Genomic DNA, 15,863 nt, shown 5'->3' on the forward strand with positions numbered 1-15,863 from the left:
CTTCTCCCCGTTTGTCTCTGTCGCTGGCCCCCTCCATCGTCCCCCCGTCCCCTCCACCCTCACTCATCTCTGCCATCACCACTTCTCTCTCTCTCTATATATATATATATAATAACTATTAATTATATACAATATATTTTTATGTATATTACATTTATATAATTAAATTTATATTGAAATTAAACAAAATCTGTACTAGTTAAATTTGAGCCTTAAATTCAAATCAGATCAAACACTTGTTAAATAAGAGAACATCATAATAAAAAAATTTTAAAAGATAACAAATCAAGAAAAAATACGTGAATTTATACGAATTCGTGTGAGGGGCATAATTGCTCTATTTGTTTCTCACAACAGAGTAACTTATTATTTTATTTATCATTGGGAGATAATTTGCTCTTTTCAACTATCACTCACGGTAATTTGCTTTAAACCCCAATAACTTTTACCAATCACATTTACTACATGTTTAACAATTTTTTTTCTATTGCAAAATTATGTTCATGCCAATTTTTCTCATTGAAATAAAATGAGACACAAATATCAAGCATTGACAAGTCTACAATATGTTTGGATTCATATTTTTGCATTTTTTCGAGGCAACATAAAACATACTCAATGTTTGTTTTTGTGCTTTAACACCTTATCTGTGTGGTTTTTTATTTTTCAACTTTCTATATATATAATATATATATACACTGATATATATAATATAAAAGAGACATTATTTGAAAATAAACAGTGATTTTTATTTTCCAAAATTACAATATTAAATATATAATATATTATATATACATATTTAATATAAAAATATATATAAGAGATATGATTTGACAACAAAAAATAAGTTGTTTCCCAAATTCCAACATCAAACCTACACCACTTATTTTAAAATATTTTAAATTACCTCAAAACACAAATTCAAACATATCATCTATTTCCACTGCACACTTACTTATCTTTATTTTTCTCTCTCTATCTCCAAAACACAATACACTATGTTTGTTTTTATTTTCAAATTATCTCCGGGACAAGTCAAAACGTACTCAATGTTTGTCATCTTTCAGAAACACCTTATCTAGGTGTTTTAAACTGTTTTAACATAAATACATACATATATATATATAAAACAGACATGATTTGACAATGAATAGTAATTTTTTGTCTCCCAAAACACAACATTAAACATGCAATAATTATTTTAAATTATCTCTAAAAACAAATACAAACATACATACTATCTCTAACACACTTATTTATCTGTCTTTTTATTTCTATCTCCACAAAACACAACAAAACACTTAGAAAACGAATCCAAACATTATGATAGTGTTTGGATTTGTGGTTTAAGTGTTTTGTTTTGTTTTTGGAGATAGAGAGAGAAAAATGAAGATAAATAAGTATGTATTGAAAATAGATGATATGTTTGGATTTGTGTTTTGAGATAATTTAAGATATTTTATAATAAGTGGCGTGGGTTTGATGTTGGGATTTGGGAGACAAAAATCACCGTTCATTGTCAAATCATATCTTTTTCATATATCTTTTTATATATAAACATTGTATGTTTAATGTTGTATTTCTTTGAGACAAAACTAACTGTTTATTGTCAAATTATGTCTATTTTATATTATATATATATATTATATAGAAATTTGAAAAAAAAATACACAGATAAGGTGTAAAAACACAAAAAAAAAACATTAAGTGTGTTTTGTCTTGTCTTGAAAAATGTGAAAACATAAAACCAAACATAGTGAAAACAAAACACTCAAAACACAAATTCAAACACTATGTTAGTATTTAACGCTTTGTATAAATCTACTAAATATGCTATTACTTGGATCACATCCTTTTTAAGCTAGATAAAAATGTAGTTATTGAGTTTGGAATATTAATGATGTTAAAAAACAAGATAGACTCAGTTATTATTAGTTGGATGCGATTCCGTACAATTATATTAAAACTCAATACATGCTCTTTTCCCCTCAATTAAGAATGGGAATATTTTTATTACTGCAATCCCACGATAATTAAGATAGCTAAGAATAAAGTGTTATTTTATCTCTTATTTATTCTTATTACATAGGGTTAATTGATCAATGTCATTTCAATAGCTCAACTATTCAGGGTTAGAATTGTTATTAATTGAAATACTTCACAAACTACTATTCAATAAAAATATCATTCTATATATAAAATGGGGTTCGAATCTATAACCTCTAACGTTATGGGGCATCAGCTTAGTTGGAATTTTGATGGTTGCTACTTTAGAACCTCGGGTAAATGTTTCGTCTAAGTAAACTATTCCAAAAAGTTTTTATTTTCTCCCTTTTACTTATCTTGTTTCATACCATATGATTTTATTTTGTGCCTTTTCATTTTCATATTATATCGAACACCCGGAACTTTAAGGGTACATCCCTTGATACGTTGGTTTATAATTTTTATTTTCTACGTACTTCGGTTTCTGCTTCTACTCCGCGTTTCATTGTCGATCCGCTTGTCCCTTCAGTTATAACTTAAAATAATTATTATCAATTTGTTTTAAAAATATAACTATATATTACTAAACGCTTCAATTACAAAAATGTAATAACATCATGAACTTAATATTTGTATGATTAGCTATAAATAATATATTTATCTCTAAAAGTATATTTGTACACGGGCATCGCACGTCATGCTCATAGTCTAATAAATATACAATTTTAAATTTGTACTGTTAACTCAAATTAAGTAAAATTTAAAATGTTTGTTGACTTTGAACATTAGACTAAAATCAGATCTAACGGTTTTTTAAATAAGAATATAACCATCATTTTCTTAAAAAAAATGAGAAAAGCATGTATAATACATCAAATTGTGTGATGGGTGTTTTTGCTTCATTTTGAAAAGAACTATGAGGTGAATTATTATATTTTTTTTTTATTTTACAGAGCGATAAATTGTTCATTTTTAATATAAAAGAGATATATTGTATTTAACCTTTTGTATAAATAGCATTTTTCTTTAGATGAGTCTCCCAACTTTCTGATTCCACGCATCCAACGGCAGCCTCCGCTTGGTTTATGTTGATTTCTCAGCCTCCAGGCCAGCAATGGACATAAATTCCAGTAATGTGAATACAAAAGCCGATGGGGTAGAAACGTCGACAGCCGCTACCCTCTCACCACTGCCTAGCTGGATATGAAATTTTGTTAGTCCTGTGTCCTGGAAGTCCTTTTATTTCCCTCTTCATGTAGTAAAAGGAAGATTATGCCAGAACCAAGAATCGTCAGGAACAATCACCTACACATGATTACTTCAGTGTAATGTTGGGTAAAGAGACTCTGGATAATATAATTAAGGCAACTACATTTGACTAATTTTATCAGGGATTAATGCAATTTAATGATATTGCAAATAAACAAATTACCCCTATTAAAAAAATAGGAATTTACCCTCTTATAATTTTTAAAATGAAGCAATAAAAGAGGGGTAAATTGCTTCATTACAAAAAGTATAAGGGGATAAATTGTTACATTTTTAAAACACAAGGAGTAAATTGCTATTTTTTTTATAGAGTAATTTGCACATTTATAATATCAAATAGTGTAAATTGCATTTTTCCCAATTTTATCATCAAAAGTGAAGCTCCAGGTACATGATAATATCCAGGACCAATCTGTAATCTGACGTATAAATGAGAAGTCGAGATAGAGTCTCAATATATTGAACACGTTATTTCCAGTAAAGAACCATGTTCTTTGCTGCTGTATGCTGGGTTGGGCACCAATGCATGATAAAAAGGTCAGAATTTGAGGCTAAAGCTTCACATTAACACAGAACAGCATAAGAAGTACAAAATAGAAATTTTGGGAAACTATACTTGATCACTAACATGGTTTCCGATAAAATGAAGAGTACCATTCTGCACAAAGTAAAGATAATCCATTTTTTTATCAACTAGCAACTGAACTCTCGGTGAAGTAGACTATTAAGCGGAAGAAGGTCTAGAAGAATTGATAAGGATTATCTATCAGCTTCCTATACCATTGCATCCCAAGAGGTTAGGAACCATGGAAAATTACATCACCAAGACTGTACGCATGGGCAGGCTGCTTTAATGACTTATACCTTCTGGGTTGAGCATATTTTCTTTGAAGCTCTTACTCAACCAGATAGCAGTTTCCCTCGGCGATACTTTGCCTGGGCCAAATGGCTTTAGCAAAACCCCGAGTTCTTCAATTCTCTCTTCTTGCAATAATCTTGCACTGAATTCGAGCAAACCTTCCAATGCTTCAGCTCGCTGTCGGTATGAAGACATTTTAAAGCGACCGCGCCGTTGGTCTGACGACGTCCTGCTTGATGCACCAGCTGTGGCATTTTGATCAGAATAGTCACTTCCTTCCTTATCCTTTCGAAGTTTAGGGCTTTGTAATCCTTGCCAATTCTTGAAGCTCAGTCCACCAGATTTATCAGGAACCTCAATGGTACATCTGTCTTTCATAATAGAATGGTCATGCTGCGGTGAACTGAAAGAACCTTGGGCAGAGGCTGATGAACTTCTACAGATAGGAAAGAAGGGTTCCTCATAAGAAGCTAAAGGGAAGTCAACCATCTTGTCAATTCGAGGGGCATGGACGGAAACATCTGGAGACCAGGTACCACTAAAGTTTCCAAGATGAGTATCGCTATGCTGCTTGTGAAGTTTGTGACCAACATTTTTGCCTGGCAATGGCAAAGAAGCTCGCCTAGTAGTAGAAACAGGTTTCTTAATCAAGGTTCTTGAAGCCGGAAGCTGTACACAGCATTTGGTCAGTGAAAGTATGTGCCAAGAGAAAAGCCTTAATAGTATCTCTACGATTTAGCTACTGAATAGCTTGGGATAGAGCATAAAGTAATTCCTTGATACAGTTTTTTTGAACTACCAACTAAAAAAGCTAGAGATTTAGTTTCCTCGTGTCATTTTTTGCTAAACTGCAATAAAAATTTAGTTGTTTGATAATTTACTTAGTAATATTTGTACCCACAAACAAAGAAACCTCAGACACAGAGAACTGTTCGCTAGAAAGTCTCAAATAGTTGTCATGGGACATCAATTACTCAAAATATGGATGCTAACTTTCTTATCAGAAAAAACTGGCAACTACTGAGATTGCATGGTCTCTGTACATAGAACACAGAACACTACTTTTCTCATAACCTCATGAAGTTCTGTAATTTCAGATACAAGTTCATTTCAGATGCATTTCCAAGAAGATCCAAAGTAGGAGGAGACTTGTTCTCAGACATCATTTGTGCATACTATCTACGTCGTATGGTTTATTTACTCCCTATATAAAGGTAGGACCTCCATCCATTCTGCTATCGTAGCATCTCTTAAGACAAATGGTAATGGAACTGCTACAACTATGGCATGATGCACTTTTTCATTGAGAAAACCAGTCAAAAATATTTAAGCTGTTGTAAATTATATCAGCAACTGTCAAATGTAAATAGAGATTGTAATCTGTTGAACAATACTGACTAAGAGGAACAAAAAAATTGCGAAAGATTTATTCTAAGTTTAATATTAGTAATATTGAAACCTGTTTGATGCACAATCAAATTTTACTAAGTATTTGTTTGAATTTGGTTTATTAGCTTGAGGTCGAACCCTTGTCCTTGACATTTAGAAGTGAAACTCTAATAGTTTAAGTCTGAGATAGTTACAGGGTAGTGTACGGAAACAAAGATAATCTACTCTACCCTAATACTCAGTAACTTATATTCCTAAGAAATTGACATCTTCGGAGAGGCAAAATGAATACGTTAAGGAAATGGCGAATTGATGTACATCTCAAACATTTTAATAATTTAAGAACTGGGAAAGAATGTGAATTGCAGATAGTTTTCTGTAACCTTACCTGTTCATGATTCTTCGGACACTCTGGTTTTCTTTTTGATGCAGGTGAAGATTTTGACTGTGCTGTTTTCTGGGCCTTTGGGATTTTTGAAATAACATTTTTTGTGAAGACAGTGGCTTCATGCGTGCTTCTAGTGGACAAGGGCTCCATTGCCTGGTGCAGGTTGAAAGGGATGCTACCAATTTCCCTACTGGAAGAATGATAATGTTGCTCAGCTTCAGATACACTAGGATTCAAAGTCCTGCTGTTTTCACATGATAATCTTCTCTCTCTATACCCTGGAAGTGGAACATTAATGGGCTCTGAAAATCTGATTTTCCTAGTGCTTCTTGTTTCTGTTTCAGCCCATTGACAGGGTAGACTGTTACGCCTGGGGGAGTTGAGCTTGAGATGAACATTAAGCACGTAGGGTTGAAGGTGGGGGTGCTTCAGAAGTTCTGCAGCCTGCCACAATTGTTATTAACATTGGTATGGTAAATTGAGTAAGACTGATAAGCAAAGCGAATAAAGTCAACAGAATGATATTTCTGGAAATTATGCACTAATATATCATTCTGTTAATCCCCTACTTGAAAAATGAAAAATTAGATTTGTTCGAGATACCACCAAAAGATGCTCACCAGGCAAGACATCTGTCAAATGTGTTTTCTGTTACAGCTATGGTTCATGTTTATGTCTTAGATGGGTATAATAGATAGCAAGACATCAAGCTCACTGTCAGAGTTGTGGCAAGGAATACAATCTAAGACAATCAAATATTATTTATCAACCAGAGTAATTCTCTTTTTCCTCTTGAAGGAACTTCTATATTATTTATCAAATACAATCTTCAGTTCACCAAACAGTGTTTCATGAGAGCACACGTTTGACTTAGAATGGTATTCAACTTCCATAGAACAAAAACTCACACAAATAAGAAACTACTTCTAAACTTCAAAATGATATGCAAATCCATTTTGGCAAACCATTGGGCAGCTATGCAAGTGACCACTATTCACCTGTCTTGCAAATTTATTTGCACTACCTAGAGTTAAATTAATGGGAAATAGAGAAAGATAAAATTTACAAGTAAAAGTTTTTCAGCTTTGTATGATGGAAAACTTGTCCACTTCATCCAAAAAGATAGCAGATATATAATTGAAGCAGACAGAATCAAAAAATATAAGTATTATGCAACCATTTTGAGCTCACAAGGAACTAGTCAGCAGACTGTAACAAAGAAAATTGCAATCTTTGTCATGAATCAATCTGTAATTGTTAATTCCAAGTCAGAGGATAGAGCTTACGCTAGGTCGAAGTTCTGGATTTTTCCGCAGTATGCTTCTCACCAGACCCCGACTGCGAGACAAGCAAAGTAATTATATGATCCAGTATCTGGAGCAAGTTAATAACATATAATGAAGAAATTTCTTCCAGGAAAATCCAAAAATTTCATGAATGTTCCCATCAAGATATAATAGCTTATCCAAGCAATGTCTTACAACCATATCACAACAATCAAGGATTTGTCCTTTAGTCTTAAGTAGTTTTTAGCAAAGAGATTTGATTTAATAGATTTTGGTAAGTAATCTATAGGAAGTATGGAGATCACACGTACAAAAAGCAAGAGAGCGAAGAAACTCACAATGCACCAGAATATTTAGTGGGTAGAGGTGCAACAATTGACTTGTTTATTCTGTTGATGAGAGCCTGCATATCCTGATCATAGAAGAACAAGAAAGCCCCATCTCAAAAGACTACCATCAGAAACCAACAGAGTAGATCTCAGTCAATTGAGGAAGTTAACAGTAACATATATTTAGTAACTGTTAATTAGCAAACAAAATTAAGTGGAGCTTCAAGGTTTATGTGTAAGAATACCACCAGTTAAATCTCTCCATCATATGCTGTTAATCGCTCAAATGAGACTTCGATATGTTTATAGCCAAATAAAAGCATACTGGTTTTATGATATCAAACAAGAGAAAAGGTATCCCTCCTAGCATCAGATCATCAACTGATTTCTTGCTCAGGAAATCCAGTAATCAAGCTTTTTAAAGGAAGTGCAATTTCAACCCTACAACGCTGCATAGGGTGTCTTGACAACATTGACCACTCATCTTAATACATCAACAGAAATACAACATATAAAACTAATGAGCCCGATACAAAAATTTTATGTCAAAAACCAAAAATCTATATCATGGGTCAAGATATAAAGATGACATCACAAGATTTTAACAAGCTATTGAGATGAATTATTTAGAAGCATTTAATTAAAAAAGTCAGTCCTCTTTGATAGCATAAGCTTTCTAGTAAAGTGTATCATCTAATATGGTGTCCTTTGTGCCTAGGGGTGGGACCTGTGCGTGAATGTTCAAAGTAGGACAGGCCAAAGGAGGGGCCCTCACTACATGAGACCGTATGTTGGTTGGCTGTAGGTAATATTTGGACCAATTTATATAATGGGGCTTCTTCTCCTACGTTGTAAATTTTTAGGGATGGACTAGGATCATGAGAAATAGTATCAAATTCAAGCCAAACAACAATCATTGAATTCTAATTGCCCTGTCATCTGTGGATAACAGAGAAATTCAAATGTTAGCGACTTCACAAAGAATATCACCTGCACATGGGGGAGAATTGGGAACTGATCTTCCAAATGAAGTAATCATTCAACAAATTAATTGGCTGTTCTAGCATGCATTAAGGGTTTCTTTGTCAAGTAATTATGCTCCATTAGCACTCGTGATTGATATGAATTGGCTATTTAATCCTCACTAGATTCAATTGCCACATATGCTTTACAAACAAATTCACCATAACCATGACTACTTAGGTTTTAGCAGCAACTTACAAATGCCTTGAATGCGGGTTTAAGTGCTGCCATTTCATATATGCAGCATCCTGGATAACATCATGTTACAGAAATGACCACATTTTAGATAAAATCCAAGATGTATCAAAAGTAATTAGGACCCACTTTCAAGCATAAGAAGCACAAGAATCTGTACCTCTGTGCATGTGTGAAATTTTGAGTGATTATGTACGAGAAAAACCTTTAACTTACCAAGGGACCATATGTCTGATTTAGAGCCATATGGAATATCAGAAAGTAGCTCAGGGCACATGTAACTGGGAGTTCCAACTATCTGAAAGAACAGAAACAACAGAACCAACCAATATGAAGATGGTCATACATATAAGAAAATTATTCATGCAACCATAGTACTTACAGAGGAAGCAAATTCATCTGAAGTCAACAATTTGGCAAGTCCAAAATCACCTGCAATCACCAAGCAGTTGAGCAACATCCTCGAAAAGACCAAAAATGAAAGTCTAAATACAGATAATCTGTTACCTAGACGAATATCTTGATCTTTTGTTAAAAATATATTAGAACACTGCAAAAAGTTTCATAAAATTATTATTGAACAAAGACCATATAAACATGAATAACTAAATCTACCAAGGAGACAGTGCAGTGCAACTGACTTTGACATCTCGATGAAGAATATGATTCATGTGTAAGTAGTCCAGGGCCATAAGTAGTTGAACAAGCCATACACATAGCTTCTGCAAACATTGAACCCAAATTAGAAGCTTACAGCTGACGATTTTAAGGACTATGACATAAAAGGGCATAAGTAACAAGCATGAATTAACAAATAAAGTACCTCCTCAGGAAAATGGACGCCGTTTGCCTTTTTTATGGCTTCAGCCCTGCAAAACCAAAAGCAGCAGAAGAAGTTAAAAATATATGTCTTCCCAATATTATTGGAAAGAATGTTCTTGTTTATGTCCATGTCCATGAGTATTGTGTTCCTTTATTTGCCTGTGCATGAGAATCCATGAGAAGAGGGGTTTTATCAGTCTGTCAATGCATAGATCTCTGATAAACCTCTAGTCTGAAGAAGAAAAATAGCTTACATGTCTCCACCTTCACAGTAACCTATGATAATGCAGACATAGCAACCCTGCATCAAAAGCAACACATAATTTTAATTCCAACTTTGAGTTCAGATATGCATGCGTGCTTACTGCAGGTGCCAATTGTAACCGTAAATCACCAGTTTTCTCATTTTCTTTTCTTTTCTTTTTATTTTTCGTGATCCTAAGTAGCATGACTATAGGTTGTTTGAGAGTAATTATCAGTGTCTTGAAGACAATCTAATTTTAGACAATGATTAAACAAAAAGTTTGGTAACAAACTCAGTTATGGCTATTCACCAGTGATGATCTAGCCATAGATCACTCTATTTATCTATCCTTCTAATTCTCCAGAATCCATACATTACATGAATTGCTATCAGGATATGGAAAAGAATAATTCTCATAAAAACACGTCTCATCTTTACCTTCTCCACCCACGAATCTTTGTACTCAACGATGAATGGATTTTTCATTTTGGATATAAGCTCCATCTATTGGAAAAATAAAACATTTTAGTAGATAATGTGACAATATTTGAAAGGCATCAATAATATATATGGGTGGGGGTGGGGATTTATCCCAACAATTAGCAAGTGAGCAATACAATATGGGCCACTGTTAAAAACCAGTAAATAGCGTAACTCATAAGGACAAGCTTATGAAGCATCATTCGATTCTTGATGATCATCTATTGTTTTCTCTTCAGTGTCAATTTCAATGATTATCGGTGCTCAAAACAATAAGCATCTTAAAGAAATTTTGGCAGTCAAATGCCCAAACAGCTGAAACTAGAGTACAACATTATCAAAGAACAAATAATATACAAGAAAATATTAATAATACTTGGAGGGGGGAGGGGGGGGGGGAACTAACCTCTTGATGTGCAGATCGGCGTGTCCTACTTGTTTGGCGAGCAAGACGAATCTTTTTTAACACATACCTTACCTTTAACACAAAAATCAACCAAATTATGTGAACACCAACCAGACTTAACCATGGACCAGAAACTCATACAATATTACTCCTGTTACAAGAACTACAAATAACAGGTAAGGATAAAAAACAAAGACAGTTAGCTTAATGCATAGGGGGGGGGGGGGGGGGGGGGGGGGGAACTAACCTCTTGATGTGCAGATCGGCGTGTCCTACTTGTTTGGCGAGCAAGACGAATCTTTTTTAACACATACCTTTATTTTAACACAAAAATCAACCAAATTATGTGAACACCAACCAGACTTAACCATGGACCAGAAACTCATACAATATTACTCCTGTTACAAGAACTACAAATAACAGGTAAGGATAAAAAACAAAGACAGTTAGCTTAATGCACCTACTTTTGTTTTTCATGCTTATGCCTCACAAGAAGTGCAGAGCCAAAGGCTCCCTTCCCGATCTGTTCCAGTACTTCATAGTTCTCCATCGACTATTAAACCAGACTTCCTTCTATGAATCAATCACAAGCCCACGGAGCCAAAATCTTTAGCCCTGTCACAATGCACATAAATAAATATGAAAAATTTAATTTGTTCTACTCATTCAAGAAATTAGGAATAAGAAAACAGAAAAGGTAAAGAGAAACACTTCAAAAACGTCCATACAAAGTAAATAGCACCAAATAAATGCACATTTGCACAGCAAATCATTCCATAACAGCACATATATATTCTGCAGCAGCTGCAGTACTAATGTGATGCACCACAATCACATTAAATAATTTAAAATTTAAAAATCGATGCATTTATCAACCAAAATTTGAACGTGATACCAATTAGAGGACCCTATAAGTAAACAAGCGGTTACAGAGACCATATAACAAAAACGTCAAACAAACTGAAAATCAGCAACAAAGATCCAGGCCCAGAAAGCAATGCGCGTCACATAATAAGCCTCGACATCAGCAAAATCAAATCTCAGAAATTTATAACTGATCAAGAAAGTAGAATGTGAAGTAAAATAGTAAAATGCAGCTAAAAAATAAGGTGCAAGTGAACACAAAAAAGAGAGAGGAAATAAGAAAGAAAGGTGTGGCAGTCAAATTCAACAGATTTATTCATTGATTTCATAGAAAAGAAGCTGTAAAAAAGAAAAGCTGAGAATAGAAAGAAAAAAGAGAAGAAATCAAGGAAGTTCATCTTAAGTGTAGTCCGGAGTGTACGAGATCACGAGAGCGAGAGTGCAAGGTAGTTGAGCAGCAAAACGACAGCGTTGCAATGTCGGGTGCAGTTGAGCATAAAGAAGCGCAGGAAAGGTGTTATTCCCCTTGCTCCTCCATTGCAGCTGTTCCACCAATGGTTAGCTCAGTCCCAACTACACATTTTAGAGAGAGAATATATCGACCGAAAAGTGGCAATCAACGAGAAAACTGCAAGCAGACAAAATGAAGAGAGAGAGAGAGAGAGAGAGAGATCTTTTAAGTGTGTTAGTAAACTCTCTACAAGAACAGCATTGATCAATTAAACTGGCAAAACTCAATCACTCTATATTAGTCACATAGCGACGAAGGATACTTCGAATTATACAGGATAGGACACGCCACTTGTGTGGATATTCTATCTTTTATCACATTTTTATATTATATATTAGTGTCATTTATATTAATATTTATATTAATAACATTATTGTACTAATTTTAATGAAGTTAAAAATATTTTTTAACTGATAAGAAAAATTAACTTATTCAATTTTTAAAATTTTCCATTAACGGATTAGTTTTCTTTACTTTTCTTTCGTTTTTTTTTTTAATATAATAGTAGTCAAAACACTGACTCAATTCCCATGTAAATAGAATAATATTTTTGTTAAACTAATAATTTATTATCAAAATGTAGTTGGGTAAAATAAATGGAGAGAATAAATGAATGACAGAAAATGCATATATGAAGAAAAGTATGGATGAGAGGAATAGTAATTTATAAGGGAGGGAGAAGTAGTTAATTCATAGTGCAAAGTGGAGAAACAAAATAAAGGCAAAATATCACTTTTTGTCCCACTAGATAGGACCCTTCTCACTTGCAGTCCCACGCTTTACGTGTTCAACACCTTTAGTCCCAAAATCCTATTTTTTTAACAGAAATAGTCATGTTCCATTAACAACTAACCAAAATGGCGTGTGAATTGTCACGTGCCGTTAGTCAACTGGCAGCTGGCGGAAAAAAATAAAGACCAGGCTTGTGTTCAATTTTTGGAGGGAAAAAAAGGCGCCAAAAAAATATTTTTTTGCTATTTATATATATAAATAACCCAAAAACACCATACAACATTTTCATCACTTAATCTTGAGAGCAATAGGCCAAAAGATGTCACAAACATCTCAAAATACTTCAAATATTGAATGCTATTGTAATGGTGAATTATGTGTAAAAGGATGTTCCAATATATTACTAGATGACCTTTTAGTAATGGGGAATTATGTGTAAAAGGACTAATGGATATGCCTTTTTTGCAAGTAATTATAGTTTATGTTGTGTTTAAATGTGTAAGCATAAATCTTGAAAGCAATAAAAATAAAAATAAAAACTAAAATTGTACAAAAGCACTAAATTGCAAAAAAACAGAAAATATATTGAAATTCACTGATTTTGATCATTCATGAAATGTGCTGTAAAGTGCAACTTTGCATGGTTAACATTTGTCAAATACTACCACTTTACAAACCCAAAATGTGCCAAAACATCCCCCAAAAGTCTTACAATGGTGAGGAGGATCTTGCAAATTAATGATGAGATTGGCACCACTCACACAGAACTAGGGGGGATTGTGCATGAGTTTGTATCCTATTATCCGAACCTCCTTGGAGGTAACAGACGTCAAATATTGGTGGACATTAGCTATCTGAGACCTTGGGCGAGGCATATTCTAACTGATGAGGAGGCGAGCCAATTATGTTTACCATTCTCACCGGAAGATGCGAGCCAGCGAGGGTATTCCAACTGGGATTTGCAGATGATCTACTATTCTTCTGCAGAGCTGATATGGACTCGGTTAGAGTCTTAAAAGTGGGACTGGACCGATTTGCGGAATGGTCGGGCCTCTGGGTGAATATTCAAAAGAGTCACATTATTATATCCCAGTCTGCACAAGAAAGGAAAGAACAATTCTATCTATCTTGGGCTTTTAGGAGGGACATCTCGCTATGAGGTACTTGGGCTTTCCTTTAATTTCATCTAGATTGACTATCTCTGACTCTCAGCCACTCCTATCTAAAATTGATGCCCGTATTGCTGGATGGGAGGGTATATCGTTATCATATGTTGGGCAGGTACAAATCATTAAATCTGTACTTTCAGCATTGAGCGTTTATTGGGCTTCTGCATTCATACTACCGAAAGCAATTATTAAGGAAGTTGAGAAACGCCTTAGAACGTTCCTATGGTAAGGCATCTCTATGACGGGATATGCCAAAGTTGCATGGAAGGATGTCTGCAAACTAGTTGGGGAAGGGGGGCAAGATATTGGTATTTTCAACCGAGCCCTAATGACTAAGAAGTTGTGTGATGTCATTAGATGTGATCGAATGTTTATCTGGGTTGAGTGGCTACAGCTCGGAAGACTACAAAATAATTCCATTTGGACAGTCGACGAGAAGGGAGGGTTGGAGAAAGCTGCTTCGTCAACGCAACTTTATCCAACCAATGGTGGAGTTTCGTATTAGAGATGGGAGGACCTTCTACCTTTGGAAGGATCCATGGCACCACCTTGGCCCCCTAATTTCTCGATTTCCACGAGGACCGAACTTCCTTGGGCTTGATGAGTCCAACGACGGACAAACCATGGCTCACACACATTGGAGGGTGTATTCTTTGTGATGAGGATGCAGTCGAGACACACTCTCACTTATTCTTCCGATGCCGCTTCAGCAGACGATGCCTTGCAGTCATACGGAAAATTATTCGATTCCCTTGGCCCAATCGAACATGGGCAACAAATGTGGAATGGGCAGTGAGGAAATGGAGAGGGAAGCATATCATCAATGTTGCATCAGAACGTTACTTGGGTCATTCGTTTACCATTTATGGCGTGAAAGAAACTCGAGATGGTTCCAACACATTGAGCATCTGCCTAATGTATTGGCTTCTTTTATTATTGGCGATGTTAGACAGACGATTTCGAGTATTAATCTTCCCAGTTCCATTAGTATATGTGCCCTTGGCCTATCGAGGGATCACCCAATTGACTGTTGTACTGTACTATTATTTAATTAATGAAACTTACCTTTACCAAAAAAAAAAAGTCTTACAATACCTTGCAACATTTTGTTCCTTAAAACATCACACAATATTAGAAGTATTTTGAGATGTTTGTGACATCTTTTAGCCTATTGCTCTCAAGATTAAGTGATGAAAAAAAGATAAAAATATTGTGTGATTTTTGTGGGTTATTTATATATATAAATAGCAAAAAAATATTTTTTTGGCGCTTTTTTTTCACTCCAAAAACTAAATACAAGCATGGTCTTCTGTTCTTTCAGCTAGCTGCCAGTTAACTAACGGCCATTTCCATTAGTTGTTAATGGAACAGGACTATTTCTATTTAAAAATAGAGTTTTAGTACTAAAGGTGTTGAACACTTAAAGCGTGGGACTGCAAGTGAGAAGGGCCCTATCTAGTGGGGACCAAAAGTGATATTTTTCCCCAGTTGCAAGTCACTTGCCGTTTCCGTTAGTGTTAACGGAATAGGACCATTTCTGTTAAAAAAAAGGATTTTGGGACTAAATATGTTGAACACGTAAAGCATCGGACTGAAAGTGAGAAGGGCCCTATCTAGTGGGACCAAAAATGATATTTTGCCTAAAATAAATAAATAAACTTTTTTGTAAAATTAAAAATGAGAGAAGAAAGAACTTTAACACACCAAAACCACTCTTTTCAATTATATATAAAATAAATATTTATTTTAAAATATAAAAAAAAATATTCATCATATGCATGTAAAAACACGTGCCATAATAACTATTACTATTATAAAAAAAAAAGGTTCTATAAACACAAAATGGTGATTTGGCATCGTTGTGGCCAATTTTTCATGATCTTAAAAGTGTACTTTGATAAGGTAGCAAAC

General features: G+C 34.4%; 1 protein-coding gene across 2 annotated transcripts; it reads right to left on the reverse strand.

The window, feature by feature from the left end:
- Window positions 3,781–12,252, reverse strand: LOC105172220 (serine/threonine-protein kinase Nek3). 2 transcript variants are annotated; one of them, XM_011093592.2, is made up of 15 exons: window positions 11,962–12,252; window positions 11,141–11,291; window positions 10,677–10,743; window positions 10,229–10,294; window positions 9,801–9,847; window positions 9,548–9,593; window positions 9,366–9,446; window positions 9,232–9,274; window positions 9,107–9,156; window positions 8,941–9,022; window positions 8,728–8,777; window positions 7,516–7,589; window positions 7,178–7,229; window positions 5,892–6,335; window positions 3,781–4,783 (listed from the first exon to the last, which is right to left on the reverse strand). In XM_011093592.2, exons 2-15 carry the CDS (start codon window positions 11,224–11,226, stop codon window positions 4,106–4,108), a joined length of 1,866 nt encoding a protein of 621 aa, XP_011091894.1. In that variant the 5' UTR covers window positions 11,227–11,291; window positions 11,962–12,252; the 3' UTR covers window positions 3,781–4,105. The 2 variants fall into 2 exon arrangements, with proteins under 2 accessions (XP_011091894.1, XP_020553180.1); XM_020697521.1 differs by lacking the exon at window positions 10,677–10,743 and adding an exon at window positions 10,924–10,990.

This window comes from Sesamum indicum, linkage group LG10 (genome assembly GCF_000512975.1).
Source record: "Sesamum indicum cultivar Zhongzhi No. 13 linkage group LG10, S_indicum_v1.0, whole genome shotgun sequence".
In the NCBI taxonomy this organism is placed as follows: domain Eukaryota; kingdom Viridiplantae; phylum Streptophyta; class Magnoliopsida; order Lamiales; family Pedaliaceae; genus Sesamum; species Sesamum indicum.

Bases quoted from the DNA above. Each gene is read 5' to 3' on its own strand.
- LOC105172220 (XM_011093592.2), bottom strand. From the start codon at position 11,226: ATGGAGAACTATGAAGTACTGGAACAGATCGGGAAGGGAGCCTTTGGC. The intron at 10,744-11,140 runs GTAGGTGCATTA...GTTAAAGGTAAG, and splicing joins CATAAGCATGAAAAACAAAA to GTATGTGTTAAAAAAGATTC. The intron at 6,336-7,177 runs GTAAGCTCTATC...CAATTGTGGCAG, and splicing joins ATCCAGAACTTCGACCTAGC to GCTGCAGAACTTCTGAAGCA.